The 21686-nt window shown below is 36.4% G+C and overlaps 1 protein-coding gene and 1 long non-coding RNA gene across 10 annotated transcripts; one reads left to right on the plus strand and one right to left on the minus strand.

Annotated features, from left to right (window-relative positions):
* The first annotated feature begins 5257 nt into the window (after positions 1-5257).
* On the plus strand, positions 5258-11235 carry LOC145061955 (acyl-[acyl-carrier-protein] hydrolase FATB2, chloroplastic-like). Its single transcript, XM_079009553.1, has 8 exons — positions 5258-5521; positions 6034-6266; positions 6387-6569; positions 6659-6792; positions 8468-8581; positions 8662-8833; positions 8946-9014; positions 10671-11235. The coding sequence occupies exons 2-8, from the start codon at positions 6102-6104 to the stop codon at positions 10908-10910; spliced, it is 1077 nt and encodes a 358-aa protein (XP_078865679.1). The 5' UTR covers positions 5258-5521; positions 6034-6101; the 3' UTR covers positions 10911-11235.
* Positions 10364-12389, minus strand: LOC145061957 (uncharacterized). 9 transcript variants are annotated; one of them, XR_013687354.1, is made up of 7 exons: positions 12243-12383; positions 11954-12015; positions 11797-11850; positions 11610-11715; positions 11464-11529; positions 11029-11309; positions 10364-10935 (listed from the first exon to the last, which is right to left on the minus strand). It is a non-coding gene; the product is annotated as an uncharacterized LOC145061957 (long non-coding RNA). The 9 variants fall into 9 exon arrangements; XR_013687353.1 differs by having other exon boundaries at positions 11610-11850; positions 12243-12388; XR_013687352.1 differs by having other exon boundaries at positions 11954-12378.
* Positions 12390-21686: the final 9297 nt, after the last annotated feature.

The following is a 21686-nucleotide window of genomic DNA, read 5'->3' on the forward strand; positions in this document are numbered from 1 at the left end:
TTGCTCATGATATTATTTTTCTGCTTAATAAGCGTGGATGTTTGCGTGTTTCTTCTATTTTACCAACTCCAACTATTTGTTCATCTTGTGAACTTTCAAAGCAACATAGATTACCCTTTCAGTTGAATGCTAAACGGTCTTTGCATGTTCTTGATTTGGTGCATTATGATTTATGGGGACCGGCTCCTGTTACTTCTGTTGAGTAATATCGATACTATGCATAATTTATTGATGATTATTCTTGTTTCTCATGGTTCTATCCTCTTAAACGAACATCCGATTTTTATGAGGTATTGGTCATTTTTTTAATGTTTGCAAAAATTCAATTCTCCCGCAAACTTAAAATCTTTCATTGTGACGGGGGTACTGAATTTTTAAATAATCGTGTTCGCAACTTATTTCTTAAGAATGGAACTCACCATCAAATGGCATGCCCTTATACTCCACAGCAAAACGGTCGTGCTGAACGAAAACATTGTCACTTAACCAAAACTGGGCTCACAATGTTATTTGGTGCCAATGCTCCGGCTGATCGATGGGTCAATGCTTTCTCATCCGCTGCATATGTCATTAATCGTCTCCCCACTAAATTGTTAAACAACAAATCCCCTTTTGAACTTCTGTACGTTGTTGTTCCTAATTATGACAATTTCAAACCCTTTAGGTGTCGAGTTTTTCCTTACCTACGCCCTTATGCGGAGCATAAACTTGCACCCCAAAGCCTTGAGTGCATTTTTATTGGCTATTGTTCACAATACAGAGGGTATAAGTGCTTACTACCAATCGAATCTTCATAACTAGACATGCCAAATTTGATGAATATTGCTTTCCCTTTGTGAACAACAAGTCTACTTCCAACATTTTGACTTTATTTTCAAGCTCTTACAATGATGGTTTACCTCCCTTACACACTGCCACCAGTCCAGCACCGATTCCATCAGTTTCGGGGAAAATGGTTTCTACACCATGCAAACCTTGTACTTCCTGTTTGCATGAAGATCACTTACCTAATCCAATACCCATAAATGAAGCTCCGGTAATACCAGACTCCCCGCCTATGTCGCCTCTACCATCTCCTCAGTCGGTTCAACCTTCTCCATCAACTACTCCATCCCCAACACTCGTTCCTACACATTCTATGGCTACTCGAGGAAAAATAGGTATTGTTAAACCACACCATATTTTTGATCTTCTTGCCACCTCTCCCATGCAATTGCATGGCTCTCTGTTTGCCTCTAAAGAACCCAAATGGTATAAATCTGCTGCTAAGTTTGATCATTGGCGTCATGCTATGATTGAAGAAATTCACGCTTTACATAATAATCATACTTGGTCCCTAGTTCCGTATCCAATCAATGCAAATTTTGTTTGCTCTAAGTGGGTGTATAAAACCAAATATCATGCCGATGGTACCATTGATCTTCATAAAGCTCGACTTGTTGCACAAGGTTTCACTTAAATTCCGGGTTTTGACTTTTCTCATACTTTCAGCCCTGTAGTAAGAGCGACCACTGTTCGTGTTGTTTTATATTTGGCTGTTACAAGTCGTTGGAGTCTTCATCAACTTGATGTTAAGAATGCTTTCTTAAATGGGAATCTTAGTGAGACTGTGTACATGGAACAACCTCCTGGTTATATTGACCCACGTTACCCTTATCATGTGTGCCGACTTAACAAAGCCCTTTATGGTCGTCATCAAGCTCCTCGAGCTTGGTTTCAACGCTTAAGCTCCTTCTTAGTTTCACAAGGTTTTAAGTACAATCAGGCGGATACATCCCTCTTTATTTTTCATCGTGGATCTTCTTTACTTTATCTACTTGTTTATGTTGACGACATTATCTTGACCGGTAATGATGCTTCCTCCATTAATCGCTTCATCACGTGTTTAAGGAACGAATTTGCTATTAAAGACTTAGGCAAATAGAGCTGTTTTCTCGGACTCGAAGTTTCCTACACATTCGACGACTTGTTTCTTAGTCAAAGTAAGTATGCTCATGATATCTTAAGTCGTACAAGTCTCCTTGACTCCAAACCTGTTGGCATGCCTTTAGCCACTAATGATGTTTTCACCACCAACAATAATCCTTTTCATAACTCTAGTCTCTATCAGTCCTTTGTTGGTGCTCTTCAATATCATACTATCACCAGGCCCGACATTTCTTATGGCGTAAATCAAGCAAGTCAGTTTCTTCACTCTCTAACAGTTGAACATTTTGCACTTGTTAAGCGGATTATGCGTTATGTCAAGGGTACTCTTCATCATGGCCTTACATTTTCGTGTCCCCCAAAATCTTTACTTGTTGGTTACTCTGATGCAGATTGGGCACGCTGTATTGAAACCAGGCATTCCACTTACGGATATTCGATATTATTTGGAGGAAATCTCGTTTCTTGGAGTGCTAAGAAACAACCTACAGTCTCTAGATCGAGTTGCGAATTTGAATACCGAGCTATGGCAAACACCGCTGCTGAAATTATCTGGATTACTCATCTCTTGTTTGACTTAAATGCGTTGCCTTCAGAGCGTCCCACCTTACTGTGTGATAATTTAAGTGCCATCTTCTTAAGTTAAAATCTGGTCGCCCACAAGAGAGCTAAACATATCGACATCGATCATCACTTTATTTGAGAGCTTGTTCTGTCTGGAAAATTGCACACCAAGTTTATTCCTACTAAGCTTCAAGTGGCTGACATTTTTACAAAACCTTTACCCAAACCACTTTTTGAGCAGTTTCTTCATCAGCTACGCATTGGTCCGCCACCAGTTCGCTTGAGAAAGGAGGGGGTGGTATTGGAGATTAAATCATATATACAATTAGTTTATAAAGGTCCTTATTATAGATGATTATTTACCTTGTATATCTCTTAGATTCACGTTGTAATATGTATATATACTTTTATCTATTGTTCAATAGAATTCATTAGGAACAATTATCTCATTATCACACTCTTTTAGGTTTTATATTTATATAAAGAATGATAGTAATAGTAGTTAATACTGTTCTTTTTAACCTTACGACGATGCAGAACTAGAAAAAGACCTAGACAATACAATATATCAATATATCAAACAACAAGATAAAGACCCCCCCCCCCACACACACACAGTAAAACAAACAACCTAGGTAAACAATAGGATTCATAGTTGTTGACTTGTGAATTGAAATATAAATTTCCTACTCATGACTAGAGGTCTGCCCGCACAAAGTGGCGACAATAAATAACTCTTTTGGTGAATAGTTTTCGTGTAGAAAAATAATTATTAGATTTTATTATATTTGTAAAAAAATTACAAGTTTAATATAAATATTTTTGTTTGGACCTTGTATTTATATTAAATGTGTATACATTTAATGTAAATTAAGTAATACCGATGTCTAGTTTAAAAAAATTTAATTAATTTATATAAATGAATTTAATATTTTAAAATTATCATTTTGTTCCAAATTAAATTTATTTAATAACCTTCTTTAATTCAAGTCTTCAAAATTTTGGCAAGTACTCCCTCCGTCCCAATATTATTGTCCACAGACAAAAAACACACAGATTAAGAAAACATTAATTACCACTAACTTTATACAATAAAATGACAATTTTGTCCTTACTTTGCATTTAATGTTCCATTAAATGCTTAGTTGGTTAAGTAATAATTTATGTATTTTGGTAAAAATGCTATTTATTTTTAGAAATTGACTATAATATTGAGAAGGAGGGAGTATTAATTAATGATATTTATACATAATTGAATTGATTATCATTGGGCTATCATCCTTAGTAAATTGGTTATCATTGGGCTATCATCATTTTAAACCCAAGTGAAAATGCTAGCCCAATATAATGAGAATAATTATATAAAGCTTTCCCACAATACCACCAAACCCTATTGGTCTTGTCACAGCCGATACTTTTATTTCTCTCTTGTTCCCCTTCTTTTTGTTAAGACTTCAGGATCAAATCAAGAAGAATAATCAGATATGAATCCATCTCTGGTGTTTCCTTAATCACAACATCAGCTCCAAAAGCAAAGTTATTAACCGATATCAATCACGCAATTATCCAAAGAACAGCCGATATCAATCACTCAGCGAGCCGAGAGTCATACAACGAGTCAATCCTGATTCCGAAGCGTTTTAAAGTCGCCACTTTTTAGGTTCAAAATGACTCGATTAGTAAGAGTTTGACAGCTATTATAGCATTACCTTTATATCGGGAAGGTAAATGGCGGCTGATGGAGGAGATGGGAGTGTCGAAGATAATGGCTATTGGCTATCTTCACGCCTACAAAATAACCAGATCCGCTTATTGAGTGCCCCGATTACTGTCAAGAGGCCGATAACTGGTTGGACGCAGAGAGATAGAAAAAGAGAGGAAGGAGGAACGAGAGAATTGATTATACCCGTGGAGAGAAGGTAGTAGTTGGTGGCTGCTCGGTGTGGTGAAAATCGTGGTGACCACAGCAGATGGTGGCGATGGGTGTGGTGGGTTCTTTTTGTGATGGTGGTGGTTCTAGGTTTTCAGAGGTGCGATGAGCGTTCGATTTCTCGGTGGTCTCCATCTGAGCTTGTTAGGATGGAGAGAGAAAGGGACGACGATTAGATCAGAGAGAGAGAGAGAGAGAGAGAGAGAGAGAGAGAGAGAGAGAGAGAGAGAGAGAGAGAGAGAGAGAGAGAGAGAGAGAGAGAGAGAGAGAGAGAGAGAGAGAGAGAGAGAGAGAGAGAGAGAGAGAGAGAGAGAGAGAGAATTTCAAAATAACGTCCTTAAAATGCCGCCAAATTTTGTCCAATCCGTGTGTGTTTTTTGAGGATGTCACTTTTGGACCTATTAAAATGAAAATGGATGGTCGAGATTTCACCGTTTTATTTTTAAGAAAAAATGCTCTTAAAAACATAAGTTTCTCTTTTATATAGTATTATTTTAACTTTATTTTACAAGAAGACATATCACGATTTTTTTTTGTTTCTAATCGACTTTAAAATACTAAAACTATATATTCTTATTATTATATAGGTAAGTATATAACAAGAAATCAACAAAAGGCAAGTTAAAATGAAAATCCCCCTTAATGATAAAAAATGCATTTCTATAGTAATATAGTTTTTAGAATGAAAAAAAACACCACCTACTAATCCTACTACTAATAACAATTAATAAAAAAAAATGATAATTACGGGTAATCGAGAGCGTGAGGTGGGATGAGACAATGATACTGAGAGTTAATGAGATTTGTTCATCTTGGCAACATAACCGAGAGCGTGAGGTGGGATGAGCAGTCATGGCCATACCCTATGTAACTTTAAGTTATAGGCGAAAACCACTATAAAATCCTTATACCAAAATCGGTTTCCTTCTGAATCCAGCTGCTATCTAAGCCCTTTTCTCTCACCATTTCCTGTATTAATTTATCTTTTTCTTCTTCTTTTCGGAATTCTTCTTCAATTTCGATTTGCTATGGTTATGATCTAGTGCTGTTGGTTTCTCCATCTCTATCTCTATCTCGCTCTCGCTCTCGCACGATCTCTAGGTTTCTCCATTTCTCTCTCTCTCTCTTTTTTTTTTTTTTTTTTTTTTTTTTTTTTTTTTTTTTTGTCCATCTGTTAGGATCCGTTTCTCTGTGTTACTTCTGTTTGATTTGATGCTTCGTAATGGGTATATCGTTGTATCTTGTTTTAATTGATCAGTTGAGTTATGAACCAACATCGAATTACAGTATTGAATGTTTTCGATGCTTTCATACCTAAATAGCATGCAAAACATTGCAACGTCCCAGTAAACACACTTTATATCAATCAAAACACTCCTAAAATCCAGGAACACAACTCTCAAGTACCAATGAATCAACATCACTCTAGATCTATATTTGGGTGACGCTTGAATGGCTTGTACATATTAGATTTCTGTGCAGAGTATCGAGAAAAATCTTAGTATGGCTATAGACCTGTTCTGTAAATGCGTGTGAATTGTATCTAATTTTCTGTCTGTTTTGCTAGGGATATAAATAGCTGTTTAATTAGGTTATTTTTGTTGTCAACACAGTTCATTGATTACTCAAGGTTGGAGACTCTGTTTAAAGAAGTAAATATAAGCATTAAAATCTCCAAATCATGTTTTCCTTTGCTGCTGCTACATCAATGGTTAGGAAGTCACCACCACAAAACTTTGATATCCCTAAACATAGAGGTGGTCTGGGTAATGCACATGATATTATGAAAAGAATATCATATTCTGGAGGTTTGCAAATCAAGGCCAATCCACATGACCCTACAGAGGTAAATCATACATGATTAGGTGTTTGAATTTGTAGAATATAAATCAAATAATCAATCAAATGCATGATTGGGATATGCTCTTTTCTCTGATATTTACAACGATTTTTTTTTGGTGTGTAGAAGCAATGGAAGAGGCATAGTTCAATGGATCTGGGTAGTGGCGTGCTTTCAGAAGATGATAACTTAAGTTTAGGGAGAATTCCTGTTCAAGAACGTGTCTTCCGTCAAAAATTTTCTATCAGATCATATGAGATAGGGGCTGATCGAACTGCAACCATAGTGACGATCATGAATTACCTGCAGGTATGAATGGGTTTTATTTTTTAAGTGAAAGTTTTGGTATGATGTCTTTTGGGTGCATTTACTAAACTACCCTTGCGTTCGTTTCTTAGGAAACATCCCTTAATCATGTGAAACAAAAGGGACTACTTAGTGACGATTTTGGTTCAACGCCTGAGATGCGAAATAAGAATTTATTCTGGGTGATAACAAAGATGCAAGTATCGGTAGTTCGTTATCCGATTTGGTACCTCTTTTTGTGTTCATTTTTAGTTTCTTATTTTATTTTCAAGTTGTCAATCCAAAACCTTCCATTTTCTCATCAAGTATTTTGGTATTTATTAGTTGGGAAAATGACTTATAAAGCCCAACAAAATTTTCAAACCATTCAAAAAACCTTAATTATGTTTTGTCTGTTCAAGAAAACGCAGTGAAATTAACATTTTGTCTAAAAAAACCAACTAACTTATATTTTTGTTTAATTCTCGTTACAGTCTACTGGCTAATGAAAGTCAATGAATTATATGACTTATGATGTGAAATTAAATATTGGAAAAATGACTTGCAAGACTAATGAAGTTTTGAAACCTTTCAAAAAAAAAACATCAATTATGTTTTGTCATTTCAAAAAAAAAAAAACAAACCCCAACGAACTTAACCTTTCGTCTAAAAAAACCTAACGGACTTACGCTTATGTTCAATTCTCATTAGAGACAACCAGATTCATTAGATATACAATTAATTAGTTACCAAATAACATGGTATTATATTTAATGACATATACAAATTGCCCTTTATATATCGATTTAGAGTTGGAGAAAAGGAAAACGAACGACGCCTATTTTCGATCTCTTGTAGTGGTTACTTCTTCTTCCTCTCAATTGTTGATATCCAACTCAAAATCTGTAAAGATGATATTTGATGATACAAACCTTTGTGGATGTGGACGCCCTTATCAGATTTGGACATCTAGAATAAATGATCATCCAGAGAAAAAGTTTAGGGCTTGTTCAAACATTTGGGTAAGTGCAATTGAAAGTTTTGTCATGTCCATCTTCTATCTATTTGTTTGGTTCCTTAAAAACAAGAACTTATTTGGTTGATTATCTTAATAAGTTCTTGTTTTTGAAGGAACCAAACAAATAGATAAAAGATGGACATGATAAAGCTTACCCATCTGTTCGAACAAGCCTTAAACTTTTTCTCTGGATGATCCTCCGTTCTAGATGTCCAAATCTGAGAAGGGCATCTATATCCACAAGGGTTTGCATTATCAAATATCTTTTGTGTAGATATTGAGTTGGACATCAACGATTAAGAGGAAGAAGAAGAAATAGCCACTACAATTTCTTTTTCTCTTCTCCACGCCCTAAATAGATAATAAATGGCAATTCTAATCTGTTTATTCCATGTCATTAAATATAATGCAATGTCATTTACCAACTAGTTAATTGTATACCTAATGAATTTGGTTGCCACTAATAAGAATTGAATCTAAGCGTAAGTTTTTAGGTTTTTTTAGACAAAAGGTTAAGTTCATTGAGTTTTTTTTTTTTTTTTTTTTTTTTTTTTTTTTTTTGAATAAACAAAACATGATTGATGTTTTTTGAACGGTATCGAAACTTCGTTGGTCTTACATGCATTTTCCCAATACTTAATTCTACGTCATAAGCCATATCATTCGTTGACTTTCATTAATCGGTTGACCCTATTGAGAATTGAACAAAAGTGTACATTAGACGTTTTTAGACAAAATGTTAAGTTCGTTGGATTTTTTTGAATAGACAAAACATAATTGTGATTTTTTTGAATGGTTTGGAAACTTTGTTGGGTTTATAAGTCATTTTCCCTTATTAGTTTTAGGAAAAAACCATGTTTACTTATACAAACCATTGCACTTGAGACATTCAAATCGATTTCAGGGATAGTGTGGTCCAAGTAGAAACTTGGGTTACCGCTTTAGGGAAAATTGGCATGCGTCGTGATTGGCTGATTTATGACTGTAAGGCAGGCGAGATACTAGCAAGAGCTACAAGGTTTGAATACCACTTTCTTTGTCTTTTGGTAGATTTGGTTAAAAATTATAATTAAACAGGCCCTTTTATATAATTTGTAGTACTTGGGTTATGATGAACAAAGTTACAAGAAAATTATCAAAGTTTCCAGATGAGGTGCTCGCCGAAATTCAGCCCTATTTTGTGGACACACCTCCTCTTATTGTTGATGACAGTAGAAAATTAGCGAAACCTGATGAGAGCACAGCAATTCGTGTTCGAAATGGTTTAACTGTGAGTAGAGTTGCGAGTTTTATTTTTTTATTATAATTTTATCTCTTTATAAATTGAAAAATAGGTTTTCAAGGTATTGACATGATATGTTTTATTTTGACATAACTATTAGCCAACATTCATTGATTTGGATCTCAATCAACATGTCAACAATGTCAAGTATGTTAACTTGATCCTTGAGGCAAGTATTATCTTATCCAATGACTTGATAGACTTAACGGAGACTATCATTGTTTCTTTTTTACTTAATAAACTTAGTTAGAACAAGACATAATATGACTCTCTCTCTCTCTCTCTCTCTCTCTCTCTCTCTCTCTCTCTCTCTCTCTCTCAAAACAATAATCAAGTCTACAACATATATTTCTCTAACTTTAGCATTGGCTTAATTGAATTTTAATACTCCCTCCGTCCCAAATTAATTGTCCACTTTTGATTTTTAAAGTTTTTTTTCTTCAACTTTGACCTTAAATATATTTATTTGTGTTATATATTACTTGATGAAAGTTATAACAATGAAAAGACATTTACAAATACAATCTATTCATATATTTTGCATCAAATATTATATATTAAAAAATAAAAATATTTAAGGTCAAAGTTGAAAAATAAAGATTTGAAAAGTCAAATGTGGACAATTAATTTGGGACGGAGGTAGTAATTATTAGTACTATGTGAATACATGGGTACACTTGAGTGCTTGATCCATGATTAATACGCACGACATTTTTTATTTTTATGGTTCTTGCCGGATCATAACCGATTTCGTTTAGAAAAGATTAATCGAGACTCTACTCAAAATCTTTTTCAATTTCAAATGTATACAATAAAGCATTATCACTCCTTTTACAATGATGTATACATTTAAAAAAGGGCCCTAATTAAATTTTGCAACATATCAATGAAAACCATATTTAATTCATAATATTTCATGATTACATTTGTTTAGATGTTAGTTGTAAGATTTTAATTCATTTCATTAATTACAAGAGATAAATATGTATTAATAACTAACAATGAGATAATGATTATGGTCGTAAACGAACCTAATAAACACAAACAAAAGTTTGTTCATGTTCGTTCGTTTAAGTTAACCAAACAAACGAACGATCACGAACGGATAAACCAACGAGTTTTCCTAATCATGATCGTCCGTTTAACAAATTACCTTATTCATGTTCATTTGTTTTTATTCATGAACATGTTAAATGAACATAAACGAAAGGGGATATAAATAAACAAACACAATTGAACATATATGAAAACATAAACGAACATATAATATAATAATGTAATATATAAAAGAAATTAAACATATACGAACATAAATTAACTTAAACGAACGTAAACGAACAACATAAATAACGCTCACAAACATAAATAAACTAATGAGACGCGTGGTCATTTCCGTTTGTTTAACTGTTTAACTAAACAAACGGGAATGTATTCATTAAACAATGATGTATAAAGGTTATATAAACATAATATTACAAAATTAGAGTTAAGATGGTGATGAATAGAATAATGATAAAGTTAGAAGTTAATAACTATTTATGGTGATGAATATATTTTCACTCTGATTGGTTTGTTTATTATAGCATCCTACTTTCATTTCATCTATAAACAATTTGATTATTTCTTATAGCATCTCACTTTCATTTCATCTACAAGAATATGGTTATTACTTGATGAAAGGAGTTCCATCTCTTTTCCATTTCCATTCAAGAGTTCTATGAACTTGCAGGATGCTATATAACAATATATTTTCACTGATTAATTTATTATAGCACCCTACTTTGTTTCATTTAAAAAGTATAAATATCATTGTTATTTGTTGCAGAGTACTCCACAGTCTGTCATGGAGGACTATGAACTTGCGGGCATTACTCTAGAGTACCGGAAAGAGTGTATGATGAATAGTGTGCTGCAATCACTCACGTCCTCAGTGGACAGTAATCATGAAGGCTCAAATGAACCTGGTTATGTAGACTTTCAGCATCTGGTTCGATTTGCAGATGGTGGTGGTGACATTGTCAAGGGACGAACCACATGGAAGCCAAAATATGGAAACTTATCCTAGAGGGATTTCACCAGCTTTTCCTTTCCTGTTTGAGAGTGAATAAGTGGTAAGTGGGCATTATGGTCATTTTGAAACCTATGTTCTTGTAATATTTTGACCCCTCCAATCAACAACTTACTATGTTGTGGTATTTTGACCCCTCGTATGTAGATAGATACGGGGGATTCACCAGCTTTTCCTGTTTGAGAGTGAATAAGGGCATTATGGTCATTTTGCAACCTATGTTATGTTCTTGTGATATTTTGACCCATACGTTGTGTTCGAAATCTTTGAGATTGTTGCTGGTTTTTCATGTTTGATGCATTCTGATTGACTTGTGGGATGAGCATGTGTGCTGTGTTAATATTACCAAATACACACCCTTGTTTAAACGCAGAACTATCATTTTGTACTGTGTGGCTGCAGATGAGTTTTTTAGGGTTATTTCTAGGCGTGAGAAAGACATTCATGTCTTTTGCACAAATGAAATACCGAAAGTGACAGCTCATTAGCATGTAATGGTTCTTTAAAGAAAGTAGCACGTATAAATCACAAACAAGGTTTTAGAAATAACCAGAATGTAAAGGCCTAGTAGCTAAATCAGACAACCCTCAAACCACCTTAGAAAAATATAAACCACCTGAGAAAAATATTGTAGAGAAAATCTTGATTAATATACTGTTTTGCAGTATATGTAGAATACATCTGATGGATTAATACCTATGGAGTCCGTGTCTTTCCTTTTAGTCGTTAGTGGTAAATCACCATTTGTCTGAATTAATTCCTCCATCTATTAAGTTCCCATAAATCAAAGAGAAACACGCCACTAAAGAAAAAAAAAAGCTTTAGAAATGCATTTTTCCGTTCAAAGAAAAAAAAATAGAAAGAAGGAATTAGTCTAAATCACCTGAGGAGTCACCTAAAATGGGAAAAGAACAATTTTTAACCTCACCCCCTGTAACTATATATCCACCGAATGTAACGACTTTTTATAACACAATTAATCAAAGAACAAATATATCGCATAATTACTTGATGAAAAGAATTAAAATCAAAGGGTTCACCTAAAAAACTTTAGAAACCTTATATAGGAGTGTTCGGGCTTTTGATTCAACCATGGCTGCACCTGCAGATTTCAGACATTTAAAATAATTACAACAAAAATAGAACACCAAAAAGATTAATTAAGAAAAAAAAATGGACGAAGAGGGGGAGATATGAGGAATTCTGGATTCAAAATCGAATCCATAACCGATTCTCTCTGAGTTCAAGGTTTCCGATCATTGACGTTGAATTTTTGATGTGAGATGAGCAAGGTTGCACATAATTAGAAGAAGAATCGTATGAATGAACCTTTATTGGAAAACATAGAGAGATCACGGAGAGAAATTAGGGGAAGTGAACTGCATTTTCAAACGAATGGGGAGGGATATGGGGAAAGAGTCAGTTATGGAGCCGTTGAACAAGGAGAAATTCAAATTTGAAATAAGGGTTAGAGTAAGTTACAAAAATATCCCTGGCAAACATCTACCGTTTCAGTCCACATTTTTTTTGTTACCCTTTTTGCCTATAAGTATGGGCTTTATCGATGTTTTGGTCCCTGACCCATACTTAAGGTTGAAAAAAAAACACTTGGACTAAAACTATATTTGATTTGTTTCACCATAATGAACATTTCTATAGTTAACTCAATGGTTTATTTGTAGAAAAACACACTTAAATATGCTAAGTTTTAACATTTTTTCCGTAATTTGTTTTTTTTTTCTTCAATTTTTAGCATTCAATATGAGGACTTCGTTAAAACTTAAAGATCTATCATTTTTTTAGAAACCACTTACAATTTTTTATGACCATAACTATTTAGGTATCTGAATTTCAAGAAAATAAATATTTTTTTATATTTTATTCCTATTTATTTTCCTACTATATCAAATGATGATATGTGTTATATTTAATGACACATTTAATGAAATTGATAATATTTTAGTCCATTTGTCACAATTTAATATGGGTAGGAGGATAGTGAAAATAAAATGTAATAGGATATTTAATTTCTTCTGAATTTCAAATAATGATCTTTATTCATATCCGAAATTTCAAATATCCAAATTTTCATACACAAACCAAGCTATTTTTTCATATATACTAATTAACAAATGACTTTAAATCGACTAACTTACTATTTATGATAAATATATTAAGTTTATTAATAAAAAATCACCAATATCTCATTCTATTTTTTTTATTAAACTTTATACGCTAATATAGTTAAAAGTTAAACAAAAAAAATGTGTTAATGTCATAATCAATTACAATGTAGACCTTATCAATCCTCGATTAAGATTGAAATTAATTGAAAATACTAAATCTTAATAGCCAAGAGTAAGCAACACAAAAAGCTCACGATGAGTGCAAAATAATATTGTTGAACTTAAAGAGAAATCAAATATTTTTGTGTTTTTTTCTTTTGTCATTTTTATATCTACTTAAAATTATGATATTTGCCATATTTAATATAAAATACAATTTTTTTATTACACTTGTCGTTATCTAAAAGTAATAGAAAGAATAAATAGAATGATATTTAATTTCTCAAAAAGAAAACGTAGAGGCTTTTAATAAATTTAACGAAAAATTAAATATTCTTATATTTTTCTTCATATTTATCATTCTATTCATATAAGATTATAAGATTCGGATACCAATAGTTCTTTTTTCTCCCCATCTTGATTTCTTGACATTTGTATTGATTTAATGAGTAGGAAGAAATGGTATGAATATATTTAATTTCTCAAATTTAATAAACTATATCCAACTTCCTAAGAACGGTGATTTCCTAAAATACCTTACTTTGTGTTATGCGATATTTTACTAAAATTGCATGCTAGAGAGTAAGCTAGGTATTTCATATTCTAGGGCTAGAGTTGCCTAATTTGTAATGCCTTAGCCTAGGAGATGCTTTTAATCAGTGTTATCTGTTATTTGCTTGAGTATGTGCTGAGTTCTGAGTCGGGAGATAATCTAGGAAAAGATGCTTAGATGTGCTTAATAGGTGTCTACTAAGAGAGTAGTCTGTGGTTCGTGAGATATAGAGTATTTGTGATTTAGAATCCTAGGAGGAGGACTTGGGGTGACTATAGATGGGGTGTGGAAGGTAGTATTGGGTCCGTACTACTGAAAGCACCCAATCTACAGGCAATCCAAGTAAGAATATGCTCGAGCGAGTCTCTGATGATTTTGTGTTGTGTTTTAGAGACATCATGGTGGGTACACGCCATAACCCCGAGACCAGTGGAGTGAGTGATGATGAGATTTGCAGGATGATTCATGACGAGGTGGCCGCAACCATCTGAGTGGCTATTCCGGAGATGTTTGGGTCTATAAAGACCACCTTGATCGAGACGTTTGATGAGCGATATGTTGTTGTTTCCACCGCAGTTGTTGTTGCTGCTAGACCGCAGGGGGTGAATCATTGCTGTACCGGGAGTTCTGCAACATGAAGCCACGATAGTTTGATGCGACTCATGATCTGATTGATACGATGAGATGGATCTCTGATATTAAGGGATGTTTCTACACTTGCTCATGCCCAGAGCATTTGAGGGTGTAGTTCGTGCTGAACCAACTTTGCTTGGGAGCGAAGGACTGGTGGAAGTTTGTGACGGCCAGTTTCACTCCTGCAGAGCATGCTGTGGTGACTTGGGAGAGGTTTGTTGCGCTGTTTCGAGGTGAGTATGTTCCCCCAGTGGAGAGGGAACGGTTGGCCTAGACAGAAGATAGAGTCGGTGATTGTGATTACACGGATGTTTCACGAGAGGGTTTTCTTTTTTGCCCTGAGCATGTGGCAACTAAGCAGGCACGCATGAGTCGGTACTTGAGCATTCTGAGGAGGGATATTCGAGAGTTCGTGGCGAACTCGTCTTATCGGACATTTGCTGAGCTCCAAGAAAATGACAGGAGGAGGGAGATCGAGTTGGAGACTCAGGCGAGGGAGGACGCAGAGTCTCAGGGAAGAGACCGACGGTCGGCACAGTCGCAGCCAGCAGCCAAGCGGGCTAAGCCCGCTAATTCGAGATCAGGAGGCCAGAAGGGCCGCACTTGTGGCAAGTGCGGCAAGAGTCATGAGGGATCTTGTCGGGCGGGGATTTGCTACAAATGTGGCAAGGAGAAGCATATTGTAACGCCCCGATTCTTAGGTATTGTTTTAAATAAGATTTCTTGGGTTAAGCTCTACTCGACAAGTTGGTTGCCCTACTCGTCGAGTAGCAGCGGGGTGGGATCGTGTGTTAAGTGACCTACTCGATGAGTCCATATTGGGACTCGGCGAGTAGGAGCTAGCAGATGAAACCCTAAATCCCGGGGTTTGCACCCCTATTTAAAGGAAACTTAGCCTCCCTTGGGCCTCTTTACAGTTCTAGAGAGTCCTTAAGAGCCCTTATACCTGTGTGTGTAACGCCCCATTTATTTAAATAAATTAATAAATGTAAGTCCCGGACTAGTTTGTGAAGAATTTTGAAAGTTGAGGGTTAAAAGTGTATGTTCGGGACTTAAATTGGAAAGATTTGAGGGCTTAAGGGTTTATTGGTAATTTAGGGATCTATCATGAAAGAAATTTATGGGATCAGGGTTTAAAAGGTAAGTTTTGGATTCAGTTTGTAAAGATTTCTGAAGGCAGGGTTAAAAGTGTAAAATATGGACTAAGTTTGAAAATAAATCTGGAAGTGAGGGGCCGTTTGTGTTACTATGGAGTTTAGTTTATGTGAACCGGGTATTTAACCTCCAGGTTCCGTTCAACCTTAACCTTAGCGTCATTCCTTCAGCCGTCATGCGAGACTTCCCACCTGCCACCCATTTCTTCGTCCGTTTTCCGATCATACGAATCTGATGCCGCCACCCTTATTCCTCCTTACAGTCGCTGCCTCCGTAAAACCATAGCAAACCACCGGGACCGGTCGAACGAAGTTGCAGTGGATAGAGTTTGGAGAAACTGTTGTCGCTGTGAACCGCACACCACCAGAAGCGCCGCTCCTTTGCCACCGATAGACGTTGCTGCTGCCCGTCATCTGTCGTCGGGTGTACAGCTAGCCGCCACCGCCCGACTCCTTCTCGTTCTCCTATATGTTGAAGCCCCGAGCGACTGCCGACGACGAAGTAGAAGAACACGATCTGTTGTTGCTGCCATTTGCCTGATGGGTTCGCGACCTCCCTCATCTTCCCCATTTATTCTATGGTGCGTGTTTCAGGATGCGTATGCGTTCGTATGACAGCAATCATCGTGTGTTGTTCGCTGGAGAGCAAAGGAGCCACCATGGCAGCCAGTCATGGTGGCTGTCGACATTCAAGCTTCTGCTATCGCTGTCATATGCCACCTAGGGGTGGCTGAGTTCGTTTTACAACAGAGAAGTGTAGGTGTGTGTGTGTCTGTTGCAGTTATGTGGTTTTGGGTGTCATTTAGCCGGGATTTTCGAAGATCATCCACTGCCACCACCGTAAGGTGGTGGCTGCCGCCAAGCGCCACCGCCGGCCACCATGGTGTGGTTGTGTGTGTGTATTAGTTAGTGTATGTGTGTTAGTGAGTGTGTGTATTTTGGATTAAAGCCCTGTAATTGTAATTAGCAAATTGAATAATAAAATTAATAATAACCACCACCATAAGGTGGTGGCCGCCACCGTGAGCCGCCATCGACCACCACTACCCGAGGTGGTAGTGGGTGGTGCCCCGCTAGCAAACCCTAATGGGCCTAGAGATTAGTTTTGGGGTTATTGGGCCATGTTTGGGTAGAAAACCCTAATTATGAGTATTGGGCCTTAGACTTATTGGGCCCACTTGTGGGCCATTGGGATTGGATTCTGAATTAAGCCTAAATTATTCCATGCCATTTATCTAGTAGGGTAAAGGAATTAATGGATTAAGTCCTTAATGGGCTAAGCGAGAAAACCCTAATTTTGAGAAGTTATCAGGACACACACACACACGAGAATTATTTAATAAGTGAAATATTAAGTAATTATCATTGGAAAAGATTAATCTAAGAAATATTGGACTTAATGGATTAAGTCCTTAATGGGTTAAGTAAGAAACACTTAACCCTAATTGTCATTTTATGTGAAACCCTAGTTTCACTTGGGCCAAGAGTTGGGCCTTTCGATTGGACTTTGGTAATTGGTTTATTATTAGGTCATCCAAGAATAATCAAATGGACTAGAGTAATTAGTTGGGCTTTAGGGTAAGGCCCATATGAAGGATTGGGCCCAATTTTCTTAGTTGGGCTTTAGGGTAAGGCCCATATGAAGGATTGGGCCCAATTTGGAAAATTGGGCCATAGTTTAGGCCTAGATAGTTGTATGATATTGGGCCCTTAGAATGAGACATGATGGACTAGAGTGAACAATTGGACCTTACGGGAAGTCCATGTAGAGGTTTGGGCCTAATTTGGAAAATTGGGCCATATGTTGGGCTTTGATCCCTGGTTAACTTTGGGCCTATGGATTAGGCCTTGGGCTTAGGTATGCCAAGCTAGGGTTAATGTTGTAATTACCCAAAGTATGTATTTATAGTTATGTGGTGGAGCCCAATTATTAATTGGGTGTTATTTTGGTGTTGACAGTTCGGGAATCTGTCATCCAACAGCTGGGGTTGAGTCTGTGTGACATCCCCATTTTCACGGCCAGAAAAGACCGATTTTGTTTATGCTTTATAAAAATCAGAGTACTTCTTTTAATAAAAATGTTGCGGAATTTGTTCCCAGAAAAACATGATAATCGCATTATCAAAGCATTTCTAAAGAAATATATTTTTATTCACTTTTAAAAACATTTGGGATGTCATCGTCAATACAGAAACATAAGCATAAACAGAACTTACATTTATTTACACTAGTGATCTACATCTCTTTTAAATCTCTCAGTGTAATGTGACTTCATATCGACACCTGTGATACAAATAAACTGAGTGGGTCAGGTTGGGAAACCTGGTGAGTACATAGGGTTTTCAACCCACAATAATATAATTATTATGTTTTAACAATCAAACAATCAACCCAATTACCCATCCCCATTATCTTCTTTATTCTTAAGGATCTACCCTAAGAACCAGCTATTTCTCATTCATTCATTCCTAAGGATCATCCTAAGGAAACAACATGAAGTCCATTGTTGCCAATGACACTTTGGTCAAGCGCAGCTGCTAATCTTGTCACTTAGGCGCAACTGCCAGAATTGGGACATTTCCTATGAGGCGCTTCTGTCGGTATTGACCTTTTTAACGCCACTGTCATGGTCATAAGGCTCCCTATTAGGCGCAGCTGCCGATACTGTCCTTAGAGCGCAGCTGCTAGGACGTTTACCGTAGATCTAAAACATCTACGGGTTGTGGCGCTGCTGCCAGTGCTCATCTATAGGGTACTAGGTCCACTGATGCCAATATATACCTATAGGGCACTAGGTCCATGCTACTAATGTTCCTCTATTTCAGCTTTTATCCCTCATCATTCATCTATCAATGTTTTACCCAACATATCTTGTAGCTATAAAATACTTTATACAGTTTACATCATTTAAAACATGTATAAAAATCTTTCATCGGCATAGACAGCAAGTATTCAGACAATATGCACACATAGCACGTAAATTTATAATAAAATACTTCATATCTATGTGTAAGATGAAAGGGACCATGCACTCACAACACGTAATATATATTAAATACTTCATATCTATGTGTAAGATGAAAGTAACTATGCACTCACTTGAGAAGGTGGTGACTTGGTACTTGGACAGCGCTTCGTTTACTTTAAAATAATCTCCTTCGACGAAATCTAGTATTATCACCACTATATTTTAGTCTAATATTACCGTGACTAATTATTAGTCTTATTATTATTATTATTATTATATAAGCGTTTAAACAATACTTTCCAACCACTATGTACAGACAGGGGCCAGACATAAAACACCGGAGGGCAGGACCATTTTGGCGTATAGCACTTCTGAAATCCAATAACCCTATGCGGCCCTTTAAACCAGATTTCCCGTACCGCGAGTAGTTAAAAAGATATTATAACGACACTTATATAAGTCATAATAATAGCTCAAATATTTATTATAAATTTATAATAACAATACTAATTTTAAATATAAACTATATTTTAAAATAGGGTAAGCATAACTTACTTACAAGGAGATTTTAGCTAGGAGTCGGGCTCTGCAGGGGCAGAACTTCGTCGCTGAATCTTTCTAAGAAAGATTCGTGCAGCGCTTCAGCGCTCACCTTACTATACTAAAACTACAGAAAGAGAAGTCGAATCACGAGGGACCGAAATGCTCGGGGGATAAGGAGAGAAAGACTCTTGAATCAATAAAATGGTGCAAGAAATATGAGAGCCCAAGGCTCTTATTTATACTAATTGAATTTTCAAAAACTACCCTCCATAATTACTTAATGACCTTTTAGTTATATAAACAACTAAACACCCCTCTATAATACTATTTTAAATGGATTTAATGATATTTGTACTAAACTAATATCGAAAGAACTCAACATTAGTCTTATAATGACCGCATCATCGATACCTTTCTAATGATATATATATATATATATATATATATATATATATATATATATGTGTGTGTGTGTGTGTACGTATACATGATTTATACTTTATTTTAATATGTAAATATGCTATTATAATTTGTAACGCGTTCATACGAACTCCGTTTTTGACGTTCTTTATATCCACGCGTAGGTGGAGACGTACTCTACAACTTTCGTTTAGACTCCGTCGGCTAATTTTGACTTTATTTTTAAAGTTATATTTTTAACAGGCCGGGACATAATTGGTCCGTTAAAATCTCATAACTTCTTTATCCGATGTCCATTTTCGTCTGTCTTTTTATCGTTACGCTACTAATAACGAGATCTTCGATTCTCGTTTAGGTTGTGTCGGCTAAAAATCAATCGATCTAAAATTCGAATTTCGGGCTGTACACCGCTAATCCGAAACTTCGAAAAATCATAACTTCTTCATACGAAGTCAGATTTGGGCGTTCTTTTTATCGATGTTCTTAGTTTAACATATTATACGACTTTCGTTTAGAGCGCTAAGGCTAAATATCGCTCTATCATAAATTTACTATTTACGCTTTCCGGCGCCGTGCCGGTTCCGACGTGAAACTTCGACGGGTCATAACTTCTTCGTTAACTCGGATTTCGGCATTCTTTATATGTACGGAAACCTTGTGACATATTCTACAACTTGGTTAAGATTATTTATTCTAAATAATCTTTTTGTCGAAAAGTCGTTTTCGACCCCTATTGCCTCTAAATTGACTAGCCCGGATCTGCGGGCGTTACAGTCTGCGAGACTTCGGCAGTGTGGGATTTAGTCTGCGGGACTTCTACAGTGTGAGGTGAGTTTCCTTCCAGTAGGAACGAGTCTACGACCATAATGCCGGCCCGTTTAGTTAACAGTAGTTTTCGGACTTCGGTCCGATGTAGTAGATAGTATGCCTGAGGTCTTTGTGATTCAGGCAGGGTTTGTGTTATGTGTTCCGGACTTCGGTCCGATGCAGTATGGAGTATCAGTGTTTATGCTATTTGCTATGTTTATGCAATGTTATGTTCAGTTAGTTTCCAGACTTTGGCCCGATGCAGGGGACAAGGTCCCAGTCAGTTCCGGACTTCGGTCCGAGGCAGAGGGCAAGGCCCTGGTTAGTTCCAGACTTCAGTCTGATGTAGTTTCCGGACTTCGATCCGATGCAGGGGGCAAAGCCCCAGTTAGTTTCGGACTTCGGTCCGATGCAGTTTCCGGACTTCAGTCTGATGCAGAAGGCAAGGCCCTGGTTAGTTTCGGACTTCGGTCCGATGCAGTGGGCAAGGCCCAATAGTTGTTTATATGTTCTTGTATGGTATGTGGTAGTTTGGGGAGCTCACTAAGCTTCGTGCTTACAGTTTTCAGTTTTGGTTTCAGATACTCAGTTTTCAAAAGAGGAGCTCGGGAAGATTGCAGTGCATACACCATTTGTTCAGCCTAGGATGTTTATACTCTGATATACTTGACAGTTGTTATAGTATTTTGAGATACATTGCTTATGATTTTATATGAGGTTTATCGGCTATGGTCTTTATTATTAAATTAAACGAAATTTTCAGACTGTGTTTTTGGGACGTTACAGTGTGTGTGTGTGAGTGCCATTGTGTGTGTTTGAAGCTTGAAAAGAGAATCTTTGGAGGGAGAAGGCTTGGAGGAAAAGGAGATTGGAGCAAGTAGAGTGTGGGAATCAATAGTGGGTTATGGAGTACCTTATAAGGTTAAGGACTTATGAGTATATTGTACTATGATAATAGGTGGTGGATCCTATGTCAAGTGATTCGAGAGTTGGAGTTTACCTTCCGAGTCCACATCTGCGAGGTGAGTTATCCTCACTATATCGATAGGGTCTACGGCACCAATGCCGGCCCTTTAGTTGTTATTGTTATGGTATGCTACATGTGGTTATGATCTGTTAGATCGGAATCAGGGTAGATAGTATGTTATGCTCTTATGATCCGTAGGGATTGGTTTGTTAGTGACCTGCTAGGTCGGTGCTCTAGTTACGAGAGAATTCTATGATTGATGATCAATGAGATAGATATGTTTGATGTTTGTATATGCTAGTATATGATAGTTATGCGCACATGGTTATTTGTTTGCTGGTTGGGTTGAGGCGGTCCTGCTTTGTGCTGAAGGCCAACATACCCTATGAGCAGTCCGGGGAGACTGTAGGCCCACGTGGCGGACCAGTCATGTCGAAGGCTCG

The sequence above is a fragment of the Lactuca serriola genome, chromosome 7 (assembly GCF_051521515.1).
Source record: "Lactuca serriola cultivar US96UC23 chromosome 7, Lser_US96UC23_V15, whole genome shotgun sequence".
NCBI classification, from domain to species: Eukaryota; Viridiplantae; Streptophyta; class Magnoliopsida; order Asterales; family Asteraceae; genus Lactuca; species Lactuca serriola.